At 42.0% G+C, this 17,322-nt stretch overlaps 1 protein-coding gene across 6 annotated transcripts in view; it reads left to right on the top strand.

The window, feature by feature from the left end:
* The window catches only part of VWA3B (von Willebrand factor A domain containing 3B), a 93,038-nt gene that overhangs the window by 15,678 nt on the left and 60,038 nt on the right, over positions 1-17,322 (top strand). For all 6 annotated transcript variants that reach the window (XR_008319173.1, XM_053307844.1, XM_053307847.1 and 3 more), the window contains exons 6-8: positions 1,449-1,608; positions 3,657-3,826; positions 4,590-4,714. Coding sequence is in view for 5 of the 6 variants with exons in the window: in XM_053307844.1 (XP_053163819.1) it covers positions 1,449-1,608; positions 3,657-3,826; positions 4,590-4,714 (455 nt within the window). In the remaining variant the exon portion in view is untranslated. The remainder of the gene's footprint in view (positions 1-1,448; positions 1,609-3,656; positions 3,827-4,589; positions 4,715-17,322) is intronic.

Below are 17,322 nucleotides of genomic sequence, written 5' to 3'. Positions count from 1 at the left end.
TCATCTCGTTGTCTCAGCCCCCCTGCAAGCCCTGAAAGGTGGCCAGGGCCACAAGAAGAGGTTGCCAGCAAGCAAGCTCCTCTCCTCAACCTGTGTCCCTTTTTAACTGCTTCAGGGGCTGGGGAAGGTGAGGCAAGGCAGCACCTTCTCCTTGGTCACAGGACTGCAGGTCCTGCTCCTATGTCTAATATGTATTTTTAGAAATGTTTATTTCCCTCTTCAGTTGTATCACTTCTTTTTCATTCTGTTTGTTGTGCATTCTTTCTTCCCCACCATCATTCTACTGATTTTTTCCAAGTCTGAAAACATAGCTTCAAAGTTAAGGTGGCCAAACAAATTGCCACATTCACAGGCAGTGTGATGCTAAGTTAGGCTAAAGGTTGTCTGAGAGCCAAACTACATGTTATGTTATTGTCACTAAACTGGGATCAGGATTGTAGCATTTGGGGGAGTGGACTGTAACTGTTTGGTCTGGATTGGTTCCCCCATGACTGCTATTTGTCTGAGGCAAAAAACTCCTTTTGCACCAGTGAGGGTCTGATCCTGCTTGGGAGAGTGGCAGCAGCAAAAGGCTAAGCCCCTTCCCATGCGAATTTGGGCTTGATCCACATGGACCCCCACATATGCTGTTTTACAGGAGGGGGAAGCAAGCATATCAGGCTTAACATAATGTGTAGTTTAGCCCTGAGAGACACAACATTAATATTTTGTGTATCTTTGAGTAGGTACAATACACCGTAACAGTTCAACAAAACTTAGTTGAATAAAATAATGTCCTGCAGTTTTATTTTCTGAAGTGATTACAGCTGTTCTCTCAGCCAAACCAAACTGTTTATTAATTTATGAATATATTTATTTTGGCTTATGCTAGGGGTCAGCAGCTAGCTCCACCCAACACCAAATCCAGTCTCATGAGGAGTACTAACTGGCCCTTAAGGTGCATGGGGTAAAAGAGGGACGTGGAGGGTGTGGCATTATGGCTTGCAGGTCATTTTGGGGAGGTGAAGGTTGAGGGTTTGATCTGTCACCCTGACTCCATTCTTAAAATGATCCACACAGGAAATCAAGGGTCCATCCCCAAATTTGTGACAGTTCCCTGAGAATTAGATCCTTAGCACAGCCTTATGTTGATCCGTGCTTAAAGCCCTCTCCTTTTCTCAAAGACAGCTGCCAGACAGGGAGAATGAGCAGGACTTTGTCACTGTATGCTGATCAAAGTGAGTTGTCTGAGAGAGTCTATGGATGTTTTCTGGCCATTTGGTACCCAGATCGTATGTCTGTCTAGACAGCGGATAAGAGCTCCTTCTCCCAATTCCCCAGAATTCCCAGGTTGCAACCTGGGTAGGCGATGAGTTAGGCGTAGCATAACTTCCTCTTAGTTCACAAGTACTATGTGACAAGACTGACTGGCATTTCCTCTGAATATTTTAGCTACTGTTCTTTCTCAGGGCTGCTCAAGATCTTGTGAAATGGCAGGAGAAGACAGTTCCTGTGACTGAGCATTCTATCCAGGCTGCTCTTGAGTGGCTCTGGACACTGGACCTCATGCCAGCTGTTTGCCTCACGGCCCCCACAGAAGCTCTCTTGGAGGCATTGTTTGACGAGACGGTAATCTTTCACACATTTCTAGAAGTCTTCAATTATGTCTAAGGATATCCAGTGAGAACTGGATTGCAAGTGTTCCAGTGATGAATTATGAAGGGGCTACATTCTAATAAAAGAACACGGGGGTTATTTAGAAGGAATTTCTTTCAAGTCAGATCTGCAGGCTGGTGCTCACCAAGATCATATATACATAACAGTATCACATTCTGAAAAGCAGAAACTTTATTTTTTACTTCCCATGAAACAAGCAGGAGAGAAATGTTTCCATTACTTCTAATGGGCATTGAAATATTCTGTTTCGATATCTTTATCAAGTATAAGTCTCTGAGCTGCACATAAATAATGTTAATCAAGAAAGGAGACTTTTTCTGTTGACTGGTTAACATGAACAAAATGATGTCTGGTAAATGACAAATGGAGATCCCAACAGTGTGTGTGTTCCCACAGAGCATGTCATATGAACCTGGAAGTTTTTGCTGATCTCTGGCTAACACCATGCCAATCCAGCATTTAATTGGGATTGTAAATCTTACATCTGAACTCAGGATTGGTGAAAACTTCTGGGTTCACATGGCATGCACCACAGGGTTGTGCACACTACTGGGATCTCTTTGTCATTTACTGGAAATTGTTTTGATTGTGTGAACCAGCCCTGTGTGCTGAATGCTCATAAGTATATATGTTGTTGTTTTCATGTAACCCAATAGAGTAGTATGCCCAGTTGCAAAAAGAAACTTGCTGGTTCCATGGAGAAAACATGGGATAAATTCCACCTGTGGAGTCCCAGATTATAATCCAGTCATTATTGCAACACTAACTATAAAGAGGTAAAGTAGCTCTATCCTAGAGAGGTAGTAGCTGTGCCATTTATATTAAGGCAACTAGGTAGGAGCAGACATGGGCAGCTATAAAAATACAAAAAGCCTATGTTTTAGTTTCTGTTGAGCTTGAACCTTTTCTGTCTTCCATTCTTTTGAGTGACAGTGGCCTCAGACCTCTTCCAGGAGTGGACTTGAATATTCCCAGGCACCAGCTTACCACGGTGCCTAGAAATTTAAGTATGGCACCTGATCCAGGTGATGGACAGATGTAACCAGAAGGAAAGTGAGCAAGAAAGGGGGATGGGCAGGGAGGTTGTTCTTTCCTCCTGGCTGAGCTGGGCCATTGCCTACATGACCCGGAAGACGTAACGGGGAGGAGGGAACAACCCGCCCTTGCCTTGTTTGCTCAGTCCTCCTGGTTGCATCCATCCATTGACTGCCTAAGAAAGACAAATGTGATCAGGAGGAGGAGGAGTGTTGTATGCTATCCAGTAATCTTTTGCAGTTTGTTTGGATATTTATCCCAAGGGGGATTCTGTAGAGGAGTCAAGAGTGGGGGAGGAGTCAGAAAGGAAAAGGGAGGGGAAGGAGAAGGAGAAAAATAGAGTTGTTGCTGATGCTGAATAAACCTTTAGTTAAATCTACATAAGATTTCTTTGTGTGTACGAGGAAGCAGCTATAAAACAGGGAGTGAGCAAGCAAGGTGGGTAGTCTGCTTCCCTCATGGAGCTGAGGGCACTGGTGATGGCAAGCTGTGAGTCTGCCCTCCCTCACCCCAACACCCAACATGGTGCTGCAGGCAGTCTGGTTCCTAATTTTTTTCTTTAAACCAAAGAAAATTAGGCCACCTCAACAATCTTACGCAGGCAAGCAATGTGGCAATTGAGCTGACTTTCTTCTTCCTGCCACTGGATGAAACCTTTTCTGTTTAGCTTTGTCCCCATAGCACAGCACAACTCTATAGGATGCCTAGTATCTGTGTTATTCTAGGCTTTGGGGCCTCATTCTCACTGAGGTTGTAAGTTTCCCCTGTCTTAGCCTGTTTACTGCCATGGGTACTTGTGTATTTCTGTAGTGTCTGTGTGTGTGTGTGTGTGTGTGTGTGTGTGTGTGTGTGTGTGTTTGGAAAGGAATGTTGGAAGCCTTGCTACGTGCGTGGAGCTCATGATGCAGCCTTTGGCATTGCAGGACTATTATTCTTAATTTTACTAAATACCTTGTTTGCCACAGACGGAAGCAGTGTACTACTTCGTTGTGGGTGATACACCTGAATGCATGAAGCACTTGCTTCTACAGAAGCTTTCAAGGAGCCCATTTCCAGTCCATACAGTGTCTTTTAATGCCCAAGAGGAGGAAACAATTGCTTTCTTAAAGGAGCTGAGTCATCTGACCACTGGCAGGTATGAGGTAAATGTAATATTCCATGATTTCAGTACTATTTTGTGAATAGGTATATGAATCCTTGCAAATCCTCTGTTTCTTCTGCTGTTTAGCTTACACAGTGCACACGCCTTGTGTGGCAAGGAATGACTTGGGAGTCTTTTTGGTATAGTGCCTAATATAATGAGGCCCGAAGCCTTATTTGGGTTATAATAGAAAGAAAATGGCAGTTACTAGAATAATTTATCATAAGAACACTAAGTTGTGTAGAGGTATTTGTGAATTTTGTGATGTAGTGATATGGCAGGATAATGGCACTGGTAACAATTCTTTTTTTCTTTCCGGGGAACACTTGACAACTGTATTTCTAGGATGGGATGCTCCAGGGATGCAGAGAATTCTTGGCAAACTATATTTCCTATGATTTGTGGGGTTGGGTTGGGAGGAAGAGAAGCAATGGCACTTAAAGTGGTATGAAGCTGATATACTATAAATTTGTAGTATAGCTGAGTTGATTGTGGTTTGTAAAGAGGACAAGGTCAAAGCCGTGCCAGATGCCCCAAGCACTTAGCAAGCATAGCCAAGGAAAAGTGAATAATGCAACGATGCCCCATTGTATGCCTTGATCTTTTGGGAAGGATTTCAGATTTGGCATCCTCGTTTTAAAGATGTGCCACAACAGAAATCTACAAGTTGCAGTGAAGATACAGTGGTGCTTGATGATCAGTTGGAATAACCAGATTCATAAGATTTACATATAGATTAAATCACTTTATCCTTTAGGTTCCATGCATTTCTTGAGAGAAAGGACTATTTAGACATGGTGGGAACGTCAATAAACCAGGACAAGGAGGAAAGAAGCTTACCTACTCAAAACTCAAGAAAACTGAAAGGAAACTTGCCTATAGGTAAAAAACAACACCTCAGTGTGGGTTGTCTTTCTTAGCACCTCCAAAATAGCATTTTCATCTAGGAGAACAAGCATGTGTTTAATGGGAGTGGGGGTGGGGAAGGAATGCTCATCACACATGGAGAGGAAGAGATAATTTTAAAGTTGTGGCTGTGGGAAAGAAGGACAAGTAGAGGAGACACAGAAGTCAAGAGATGATGACTGTATCAAAAATGATGGGCATATCCAAGAATTAAAATTTAAGAGATCATCAGGTCTGTATGGTATTGACCCAAGATTTCTTAAAGAACTCATATGAAATTGCTGATCATCTAACAAAAGTATGTAGCTGTATCTAGCCAATATAACTGTACTTTTAAAAAAATGGGATTTGGAGGAGGCTGGTGGTGGGTGGGTGGGTGAAGCCAGGAAATTACAGACTGTTTATCTCAGGGTAAATTAGTGGAAAGCATAATTAAAATCTTTATGTGTATAGAAGAACAAATCTTGCTAAAGGAGAATCGGCATGGCTTCTGTAAAAGGTTAGAGAGGCAGAAAGTACCTTTTAGAGGTTTTTTTGAGAATGTTAATTGGCATATTTATATCCATGATCTGGTTGACATTGTACACTTGGACACTTAAAGAATGTTTACAAAGTCCTTCAACACAGGCTCCTGAGTAAATTTAGCAGTCATAGGATAAGAGGACAGGTTCTTTTATGACTTGGCAAATGGTTAAAGAAGAGGAAGCAAAAATGAAAAAATGGACAAAGTTCACAATGGAGGAAAGCAAGAAATGAGGGTCCTCCTAGGAACTGTATTGGGACCTGTCCTTTTTAATTTACTCATACATTATATAAAAATCGGAGTAAGCAGCAAGGTAGCCAAAAGGTAGCCTCAAAATGTTCAGGGTGGTGAGAACCAAAACACAATGTGAAATACTCCAAAAGAACTTCTCCACACTGGGTGAATGGGCAACAAAATGACACATGCAGGTCAGCACAAGTAAGTGTAGAGCTCTATGGGGTTGGGGGAGATGAAATCACAGTCTTGCATATATACTGAGTCTGAAGTGTCAGAGTCTGAGCTGTTGTTGATTAACCAGGAAACAGATCTTGGGGTCATGGTGGTTAGCTGAATGAAAACATCAACCCAGTGTGCAGCAATTGTGAATTTTGTGCTAGGGATTGTTAGGAAAGAGCTAGGAAATAAAACTGCTAATATTGTACTGTCCCAATACAATTCTGAGTGTGGTCACATCTAGAATATTGTGTACAGTTCTGGTCACTTTATCTCAAAAAGGATATGATAGAACTGGAAAGGTGCAGTAGCAGGCAGCCACAATTATGGAGGGCTGCTCCAGCCTTCCTTACAAAGTGCTCCACCTTCCTTACAAAGAAAGGCTGCAACATCTGGGGCTTTTTGGTTGAGAAAAAAGGTGACTAAGGGAGACATGATAAAGGTCTATAAAAATATGCATGGAGTGGAAAAGGAGACATTTTTCTTCCTCTGTCACAACACCAGAACCAGGGGTCATCCCATGAAACTAATTTCTAGGAAATTTAGGACAGACAAAAGGAAGTACTTTTTCACACAGCACATAATTGGGATGCCATGGGATGTGGTGATGGCCACCAGGTTGGATAGCTTTAAAAGGAGAGCAGACAAATTCATGGAAGACAAGTCTGTAGATGGCTACTAGTCATGAGGGCTTTATGTTACCTCCAGGCACAGTGGAAGTATGCCTTTGAATACCATTTGCTGGGGAGCAGTGGGGTATGGGAGAGGGGGGTATGATATAATCCTCCTTTGGTGGAAGCTTATGGTGGGTCACTGTGGCCCAGCTGCAGCTGGACTAGACCTTGGCCTGATCCAGCAGGGCTCCTCTGATACTTTTATAAGAGAAAATAGAGTGTTGGTGTGGACAGAAGCAGTGTGTGTATATTCATTGGTAAGGAAGTGGCACAGGGTGCCCCACAATTGTGTAACTCTTCCAAAGCCAGAGTCGTGCATTTCCTGGAGGAATTCAAAATCTTTCAGCTTATGCTGCCACATGATCATTAGGAGTTACTTTTATTTATTTTATTATTGCAAGCAGGTCAAACCAACATACAAATACTTCAAAGAAAGTTCAGGCAATTTTCTGAAAGATACTAAGGTCATTCAGATGGGCTTTCACCGCCCCACCCAGCTTTTATGGGCTGGCCATGTGGAGTGCTGGGATCAGTCCCAATCCTGGCACTATGCACGAGGGTAGCTCAGGTTTTTTACCTGAGCTAAACATGAGGTAGAAGGGTGTGAGCACTTCTACCCCACCCGCCAGTCATGTGAATGCTCAGGTTGTGGCAAGAGTACCTGGCAGCAGGAAGGTCCCCCTGCCTGTTGCAGTGCATTGTGGGATGCTGGAGGACCTCCTCCTCTGGCTCCTGGTTCTGCTGCTTGCCACGGCGCTGTTCAGGTGCCACACAAGCAGCAGAGCTTTTAGGGAAAGGGTGATTGTGTGCAGGAGGAATCTGCCTCCTCACTGACTTTCCTGAGCACGGTTGTGTGAACTACCTTACTGGCTGACATCCTGACTAATGAAGCACTGGTACAGTGTTGTTATATTTCAGACTAAGGCATGATGGTGCATGTAGGGGAAGACTATTCCCCCTTCCTATTGCAGCTGCCTGCCCCACTCAAAAATAAGTACCTGAGTTTCAGATAGTGCAGAATGTTGAATGAACTGATGAGCAGCTTGCACTGCTCTTGCACTATTTGAAAGATGGCGGAGATACTGGCTGACATATCATGCAAGTATTCGTCAGCCCAGTATTGTTGCATGCACCTAAGTCACATAAATGATGTTGCACAAGAGTAAGGCCACTGGAAAGAATGGAGTTTTTTTTTTTTTTTTTTTTTGCATTTGTGCAACTTTCTTGCATGCAATGTTACTGTGCTGAGATACTCTTGCATGGTATGTCAGTAACCACTTGCAGGATCAAATCTGTCTGGAGGCGTTGCAAGATTTGGTGGAGAATTTGACTAGGAAATCTCACACACTTCGGAGGGAAGCACTGAGAAAAGGAGACAACAAGGGGTGTGTGGGAATGGGGTTTGAGCTTTGAAAAAGGCTTCACACCCCCAGGTGCCTTTATAAGCATGTTGTAGGAGAAGCAAGACTACAGTGAGTGCTGGTCCCTTCCATTCTGTCCTGAGGTTATAGGGGTAAGCTCAGAGGCTGTCAAAGTAAGCAGCCATGGGCCTCATCTAATAAGAGGAGCTGAGTACCTGGCTACTCCCTTGTTGCTGAGGTCATTGGCACTAGCCTTCCAACTCCTGACACAGTATAAGTATATTGTCAGTCATGCACATTCTGAGAGAGGGTGGGATGCAAACAAAATAATGAGCCTTGGTCAGCTGTTTCCTATTGCAAACAAGACTTTTTATTTTAGTAGATTCATATGGGAGCTTCCATATAAGGAGATTCCTTTATAATGAATCAGATGATTGGTTCATGTTGTCCAGTAAATTACCAATAATCTGGTTCATTATAAAGGGACCCCCTCCTGAGAACAGCCCTAACTGAATTCACGTAATCCTGATATAAACCTGTTTCTGAATTTCTCCCCAATCCAAATTTATCTCCAGATTTTGAAATTATGAATTATATGATATTATTTGTAAAGTGTCACCAATGCATTACGGTAGCTTTCTGCCATTCTTTCACTTTTGACTTTTGTACTTTTTCAGACTGCTGTACATGTGCAGTTTGCCACAGTTTCAGAAGGTATTTATTTATTTTTTGGTTACAGTTTACCAAAGACATGAGCACACATGTATGTGTTACTGAAAATTCTGTGCAGAAAGGCATCTTTATGCTATTGCATTAGAATCCTTGCATAGTGTTTTAATAAATGTACATTTGCATTCTTCTATGGTGATAACCTATACAGAGAAAAGGAAAAAAAGATGCAGATTAAAAACTGTGGCAAAAGAGTTCATGCACCAATTCTGAAATGAACTTTAGAAATTTTCTGAGTTAAACGGGGAAGGCATGTATTACAGAGCTCATCCACAGAACAGGGGACAATGTTACAGCTGCTTATGGCAATTAACAAGTTCATTGTGCTGTGTGGGAGGAAAAAGATCACTTCATTCTTTTGCCAGCCCACTTTCAGTGAATTGTTCAGGACACCCTCTATTTCCTGTATTTTGGGGAAGAGTGAAATGGCAAATTTCTGCTTAATTTCTACAGATTACTATGCTTGAGATTAAAGAAAAAGGACAGTTGGACAATGAAGCGGAGGGGAAAGCTGTTTAAAACAACAATGATAGTTTGTATTTTTAAGTAGATCTATTTTAAATAAATGTATGAAGCCCCCAAAATAGTTTGGTAACTTAAAGGACTGTGCATCAAATTGTGTGTTAATGGGGAAAGCATTCACTATTCATAGTGAGGAGATGAAAAGGAAACTGTTGCAATCTGATATAAATGGGTTCAAACCATATTGCAAATAGTTGTGTTGATACATCTGCAGAAAACGGATACAGATTATTAAAACTACATAGAACTTACATCATGCAGAAATCAATACAAGATTTTTTGTTTTTGTGTCTTGCAATGGGCTATATGTGTTGAAAGAGTTTAATGGTGTGTGTGTGTATGTATGTATGTATGTATATGTATGCATGCCTGTGAGATTTTTCTGAATATTCTTGACTGCAAACTGGACCGATGTTGGACATGTATTTGCATCCTAAGTACTGAAAAAAGTCAGTTACCGTATTTTATGGACTATAAGACTCACTTTTTTCCTCGAAGAATATCCGCCAAAATTCAGGAGCGTCTTATATGTTTTAACAGTTTAATATGTTAAAACTCTGAAAAACTGGATTAAAACTAAGGTGCGTCTTATAGTCTGTAGCGTCTTATAGTCCGTAAAATACGGTAGTTGATATAACTATGTTAAAATGGCATTGTGGAATTGAACCTTAGCCACTTGGAATACTGAACAAAAAATGCCAACAGCCAAAAAAGAACTGGAACCAAGCTAGAATTGACAAAGAGGACCCATCAAAAGAGTATCTTGCATTTTTTGAAAGTGCTAATAGCAACTGCAGGATGTGTCTGTGCAACTTGATCTGGGACTAGAGAGCTAGGGGAAAAGGTTTTTAAATTGCCACCACTCTGTTTCTGCGGTTAAAATCACCCCACCCGTGGAGCAAAGCATACATGTGTCATAGGATATATGCAAGTTTGGCCTCATAGAGCAAATAACTTCTAAGGCAGGGGAGGGTTAATCTGGAAAGGGGTGCAGCTGCTATTAACACTTGAAAAACTGTGGGAGATTCTGTTCATAGATGCCTTTCTAGTTTGGCCATGTCGAGAATCTTGGGCAAGATGAGAAGCAATGGACAGTGAAGAAAATACAAAGTCAGGCAGTTAATACCAGTCAATGAAACTGCCATTATAATAAAATACATGGTTGGACCTATGAAAGGGGATGATTTGGCACCACAGAGATGATAGAATAAAGGTAAAGTGTGCTGTCGAGTCGGTGTCGACTCCTGGCAACCACAGAGCCCTGTGGTTGTCTTTGGTAGAATACAGGAGGGGTTTCCCATTGCCTCCTCCTGCACAGTATGAGATGATGCCTTTCAGCATCTTCCTTTATTGTTGTTGCCCGATATAGTACCAGTGGGGATTCGAACTGGCAGCCTTCTGCTTGTTAGTCAAGCATTTCCCTGCTGCTCCTGTTAAGGTGAATTGACTAAAGAGTGTTGTGAAAAATTTCAGCATCTTCCTGTATCACTGCTGCCTGATATAGGTGTTTCCCATAGTCTGGGAAACATACCAGTGAGGATTTAAACCGGCAACCTCACAACAAGCTTATGTTAAATCTATGGATATGTTAACATTGTGGATTTGTAAATGTGATTGTCTCTTATATGGTTTCATACTGTGACTACCTCCAGTTTTCCAAGAGGGGCCTTGATCCATTGGACAGAGCCAAAAATAGACCTTGGTGAATGGTAGTCACAGAATCTGATGTGTCTCAATCACACCTAGCTAAAATGTAGAGCCAGCAAATGTCTCTGAGTAAGGTTTGACTTATTAAAAATAAATGAATAAAAAGACATATGCCTCTCTCTTGAGGGTATTAATTTAACTGGTCACCAGCCCTTCCTTACGAATGTGTGAGAGGGCTCCTGGGCGGGTGGTGAGGAAGGCAGCAGAAGCTCGCCTTTGCCACAGACAATCTGGCTGCCGGGTTTGGGAGGGTCAGTGAGCGTGATCCTGTGTGGCCAGATGCTCTGCTGCTTCTCTGATGGTGTGTGGGTTGGGATGCATTGTCCTGGCCCCCGGAACTCCCATAATGCACTATGCTAGTGCGCAGTGCATTGTGGGGATACCCCCAGCAGCAGGCAGGCACCTACCTGTCAGTGTCGCAGCGTCAGCTGAAAGCAGCCGGCGATGCACACGATCAGGAAAATTCGGCTAAGGGAGCACTCACTCCCTTAACCTTGTTTAAGAGGCGGGCTCTGCAGGTGGGTTTGGCACCGAAGCACTGCTGGGATTGGGCGCGATCCCGGTGGTTCTCACGTGCAGTCAAGATTGGGTTTGGCTTCCTTAAACTGGTCTTGGCTGCATGTGAGAACAGCCTCAAGATGTTCCTTTTAAGATTTGGATTGCCGTAGTTTGAAACTTCTTAAATGAGCTGAGCCCAGCTTCTATCAGTACTCCATATATAGAGAAGAATATTCTCATTTTATGTAATTGCGGAATAGGGTGACTCAGGTTTTTATAGCGGAAGAGTAGAGAATTCAACCATGTTTCATTTGAATAGCTGCCCTTATTCTGCCCCATCTTCTACTTTCAGGGTGTGTAATAGCAAGTCTTTCAATAGAAGGGTTTTTTTCCCTTTAAAAAAATAGTAAATGAAAATAACTTCTACTCATTTCTCTCCCCACACAAAAAATCCAAGCCCCAACAAAGGTTTTATGTAGCTCAAGCAGGGAAGGTTTTACAACACCACACAAAATAATTGCTTTGTGCAGCAGACCAAAGAGCCCTTTTCTTGTCCTCCATCTCCACCTGAGTGTATGTGTTTTTAAAAAGAGCTCTGGCCCAGAGGAGGGGGATGTCATTTTGACCTTTTTTGGGTGCTTGGTTCTATTGTCTGGTTCTATTGGCAATCCTGGACCCATCCAAAGCAAAAGAGTTCCATAACTGTGGAGAAGCAGGCAGAACAGCCTTACTGAATTGGGCTCAAGGCCCATCTAGTCCAGCATTCTGTTTCCTATAGTTGGCTACCAGATGCTTCTGGGAAGCCCACAGGCAAGAGGTGAAGGCATGCCCTCTCTCCTGCTGCTGCCCAGCAACTGGTATTCAGAGGCATCCTGCCTCTGAGCCTGCAGGTAGCCTATAGTAATCAAGACTAGTTGCCATTGAAAGACCTGTCTTCCATTGTCTAATAAATTTGTCTAACTCCTTTTTAAAGCCATCCAGGCTGGTGGCCATCACCACATCCTGTGGCAGATAACTCCATAGATTAATTATGAGCTGTGTGAAAAGGTATGTGCTTTTGTTGGTCCTGAATTTCCTGGCATTTGTTTTCATGGGATGACCTCTGGTTCTGGTGTTGTGAGAAAGGGAGAAAAATCTCTCTGTCTCTCTCTCCACACCATGCATAATTTTATAGACCTCTATCGTGTCTCCCCCATTTGCTTCCCCCGCCCAAACTAAGAGACTTCAGATATTGTAGCCTTGCCTCATAAGAAAGATGCTCTAGGCCCCTGATCACCTTGGTTGTGCTCTTTTGCACCTTTCAAGTTCTTTGTCCTTTTTGAGATACAGTGTGCCCTTGCAGCAGGGTTGTGCGAAGCTGATTGGGTCTGAAGTGAAGTGCAGTCTGGGTGGCGAGTGAAGCAAACCAGCCAGATTCTTCACCCCCTTGAAACTTCACTTTGATTTCTCCCCACCCTTGAACTAATTGTACCAGAACCGGCATACAAGCCTCTATACTTTCTATTCACTCCCCATCTCAAGGGAACGAACAATTGTCTTCCACAGCTTGACTTTTAAAATGAGTTTTTGCTTTTCCCATGGAGTCCCAGGAGTGATGTGGGTGTTCCTGGGATTTGTAGTTTTTCTGAAGCTGTGGCCATTGTTGCAGTCTCAGAAAAGACCACAAATCTCAGAGGTACCGACACCATTTTTGGGACTCTGTGTGAAAAGAAAAGTCATTTTAAAAGTCAAGCTGTAGAAAGTGAACATTTGCTCCCTTGTGGTAGGAGCGTAGAAGAAGTATAGAGGCTTTTCTGCTGGTCTTGATATGTAGTTGAGGGGTGGGGGAGTGAAAAGGTGATGAAGCTTCAAGTGACTAAAGGGTATGTATGACTCTAAGCATGTAGACCACCTCAAAGTGTGGCTGAAGGGGGCTGAATAGGGGACCCTTTGGAAGCTCTGAAGTGGTCGTGGAAGCTGCTTCGTATAGTTCTACTTCACAGTCTGAATTCTGTGCATGGGTAGTATTTTAGATGATGCTGGGGTTAATTGGTTTTATGGATTACAGAGGACTATGGGCAGAAAGAAAGTCCCCAAAACATGTGGGATCAAAGTCTGCACTGAATTGTGCTCTCAAAGCTGCAGGAATACAGTGCCTAATGATTAAAATAAATGCAAGATCCTAGAACATAATTAATTCAATAAATTCATGTGTATAAAATGTAAATAGAGAAAGAATAGCACTCTCTTCTTTTTTGTTTTTTGTTGAAGTGATGCTTGACCTTATGCAAAGGTCTTTCACTTAGGACTGTAAAATGTATAGGAGGGGCAACTTTCTAATTCCCCTTATTTAAGTTTGCTTCAGTTTAGTCCAGTTTAATGATTGCTTATGGCTGATGGAGCCACTCTCCTGGACTCCATTGTGAGAGGAAATCTTTCCTCCCCCTCCCCCAGGCATGCAGCTTATATTTCAATAGCTGGACCTAGAGCTGCTACTGCTCTTGAAAAGAAGGGCAGAAGCATAATTTTTCTGACTGAATTGCTGAGTGGCTTTAACTGCACCAGAAGTGCAGTAATCTCCTTGAAACGCTTTGTATGCTGTGGTTCCCCCCCCCCCGCTTTTATAGAATAAAATTTACACAAGAAAAGGGAACACAATTAGTCTTGCACATTTTTACCTAGCATGATGGCTGCAGTTGCTTGTTTTGAATCTATTTACAGAGTGCTTCCTGAAAGGATGTACTGTGAAATAAGAATACAAATAATTTAAAAAGTGATTTCATTCTAACACGCTAGAAAGCTGTTTCCAGTCTGTGTGCAATAAACAATAGAAGGTAATACATGGTACCTGAGAGAGTGAGAGTCTAGCAAAATCTAGTATTTTCACATAAATTCAAGATACAGAGTCATTATGGTTCTGTTGCCCTGATGATTTAAAATGGTGGTGGGAATGGCATTAGCATGACAATGGTAGAGGCAGAGGCACCAGGTTCAGGGGCTTTGGGCCACAGAGGGTGGAGACTGGCAGATTTAGGAGTTTGGCTTCAGTTCAGTCTGATTCAGATCCACTTAGGCCTTCCTAAAAATCAGTGGAGTGCGCTCTCTCTCTCTCCCTCTCCCTCTCCCTCTCTCTCTCTGGAACAGGAGTGCTTGCTCCAGACTGATGCACTCTAGAGTACAGAGTATTTCAGCATTACCCAAATGTGGAAGAAATACACATGGAAGCGTTTTTTGTTTGGCCACTTCTTCTATGGCCTGGATCTGGTTTTTAATGCCTAGGCCAGGGCTGCACACTGTAACTGTTTTTGGACTACAGCTCCCATCATCCCCAGCCACAGTGTCCGGTAGTTAGGGAGGCTGGGGATTATAGTTCAGCATCTGCAGGAGCTCTGTGTTGTGCAACCCTGGCCTAGGCTGACTGGTTTAGTCCAGGCAGGCAATAGAAAAGCTGGTTGCCAAGCTCGATTTGCATCCTAGGGATGGTGCTGTCATAGTGTTGATTCTTTGAGAAGGGAGAGTCAAAGGGACTTTGGCCAGTTTAGACATTGACCACCTTGCAGGGTGCATGAAAGCCATACTCATACCAATGCTGTATACAAGCAGTATATTATTTAAACACTCCTTGCTGTGCGGCCAGCTCCTACCACATATCACTTCTGAAGAGCCATTATGTGTGCCCTTGATGGGCATGACAGTGGAAGGGTTTTCCTGTGTTTCAGATGTGATGCCAGTCACATCTAAACTTGTCCTCCCCCTCCCCCCCCATGTTCAGTGACCCATGTTCAGTATGCCATGCCCCCATTCTCCTCCTAGGCTTCCTTGAACAGTGTATCCCAGGGCAATACTATCACCATGCTGATCAAATGTTAGATGTGTGGTTCTTGGCAAATACAGTTTGCCTAGTCATAAGGCCCTTGTGTGATGTTTGGGCAAATAAATTTTGAACAATGCATCTTCACATTTGAGGACTTTATAGCCTCTTTGTACAAATGTGCAGCATCTTCCTTCTAAAGCAGGCCTGCACACATATGCCTTGTTTGGCTGAATGGAATCTGTGAGACAGTTGATAAAACTCTTGTATTTGATGCTGCCTGCCTTTCCTACCCTCCGGGATTGGCCTCGAGTCTTCAAGGAAATTGCATCAATCTCCAGATGACTATTGAAAGCAATCCTAGAGATTTTAATGGCTTGATATTGTGAAATGTAAAAATAAACCAACAGATCCAATAATATAACAAAAACAAAAATACAACTAAATATATAAATACAAATTATATTCAAGGTGAAACAAGCATGTGTATAATAATATGAATTATTCATATGAGTAAATAAGACATAACATCCAATCAACAATAGAAATATGAACATAGAACAATAGAACAGTATAATATTTCCAAATGTGTAAACACAACAACTTTCTGGTAATATTTGCTGTTTTGATAGACTTTTTCAAGTGCTCATAAAAGTTCAAATTGTTCTTCATGAGAAATAATGTCTTCCTTATATTTCTGTGCTGAATAATAGATCCTTTTTCATGGGAGTCCACAAGTCTTCTCCCACCATATGTTCATTCTATAAAAATAGGACCATATTTTTTCACACACACACATGTGTGTGTGTGTATGTATGTATGTATATACATGTGTACATATACATATGTACATACAATGTCATAGTGATTTACTTATTATGTAATAAATAAAAATGTTGTATATATAATGCTCAAAGCTGATTGGTTAATAAAATGCATATATTTATAAATATTGTTGACATATAAATATTTATTTATTTTTAATCATTTTATTTCTATACCACCCTTACAAAAATGGCTCAGGACAGTTTACATTAAAATAAAAACAACAGTTAAAATCAGAAACTATAAAAACAATTAACAATTAAAAAATTTAAAACAGTTTAAAAACCCTGGAAGGCCAGGCCAAACACATAGGTTTTGAGGGCTCTCCTGAAGGCCAATAATGAATTCAAATTACGGGTTACCAGACGTACTGGTGGTAATTGGAGACGGACCTCCTCAGATGACCTTAACGTGCAGTGGGGATCATGTAGAAGAAGGTGCTCTCTAAGGTAACACGGACCTAAGCCATTCAGGGCTTTAAAAGAAATAACTAGTACTTCGTATTTTGCCTGGAAACATATCAGCAGCCAGTGCAACTGTATAGACGCATAATATAGATGCATAATATGGTCTCTCCGGGTTGCCCCAGAGACTAATCCGGCAGCTGCATTTTGAACTAACTGAAGTTTCCGAACTACGTACAAAGGCAGCCTCATGTAGAGCGCAATGCAATGGTCAAGCCTGGAGGTAAACCGGTTGATAGACTTAGCATTGATCATTGTTGACATCAAATAAAATACTGTGGTTAAATGAGAATAAGATGTTTACTCCTATAAATAATTGTTATCAATTTTACATATTATAAGTCACTATATTCTGTTTCAACTAAAATCCTCCCCAGTCAAGTTTGTCCAAATATTCAAGTTTATAAATAAGTGACATATAGTGACTCACCAATATAAGGTTCTCATCTAATGTAAACCGTATTATTATTTACATTTATTATTTACATGTATTCCCCCAGGGTTATCCAGAATGTTTTTATAGAATGGACATATGGCCGGAGAAGACTTGTGGACTTCCATGAAAAAGGATATTGTTATATACACATGTTTGTTTTACCTTGAATATAATTTGTATTTATATATTTAGTTGTATTTTTGGTTTTTTAAAATATTATTGGATCTGTTAGTTTATTTTTATGTATCACAGTTCAGATCATTTACGTTATTTGTTTGATATTGTGAAAAACATCCCCCCCCCGGCCAATCTTCAGGAATAGCTTCAGAATGAAGCTGGTAACCTTATGCCTGCCTTAGACTGCAAAAATAAGGGGTGGGGTGTTAAACACCCAGGGATGCTCTTACCCCTGGACTTCTGAGATGCAGTCCAGGGCCTCCAAACCCGCTGGGGCCCCCAAATCCTCTTTAGACTGTCCCGGGTAATGTGATTGCCACACTGCCAGCCCACACTGTGCTTTGTGGCTGGGTGTGAATGTGACCTGCATCGGCCACTGAGCATGACCTCTGATTTAGGGACGGGGGTGGGGAAATAAATATGTG

The sequence above is a fragment of the Hemicordylus capensis genome, chromosome 3, assembly GCF_027244095.1.
Source record: "Hemicordylus capensis ecotype Gifberg chromosome 3, rHemCap1.1.pri, whole genome shotgun sequence".
NCBI classification, from domain to species: domain Eukaryota; kingdom Metazoa; phylum Chordata; class Lepidosauria; order Squamata; family Cordylidae; genus Hemicordylus; species Hemicordylus capensis.
The sequence above is the reverse complement of the archived record's forward strand: the minus strand, read 5'-3'. Positions and strand labels throughout refer to the sequence as shown.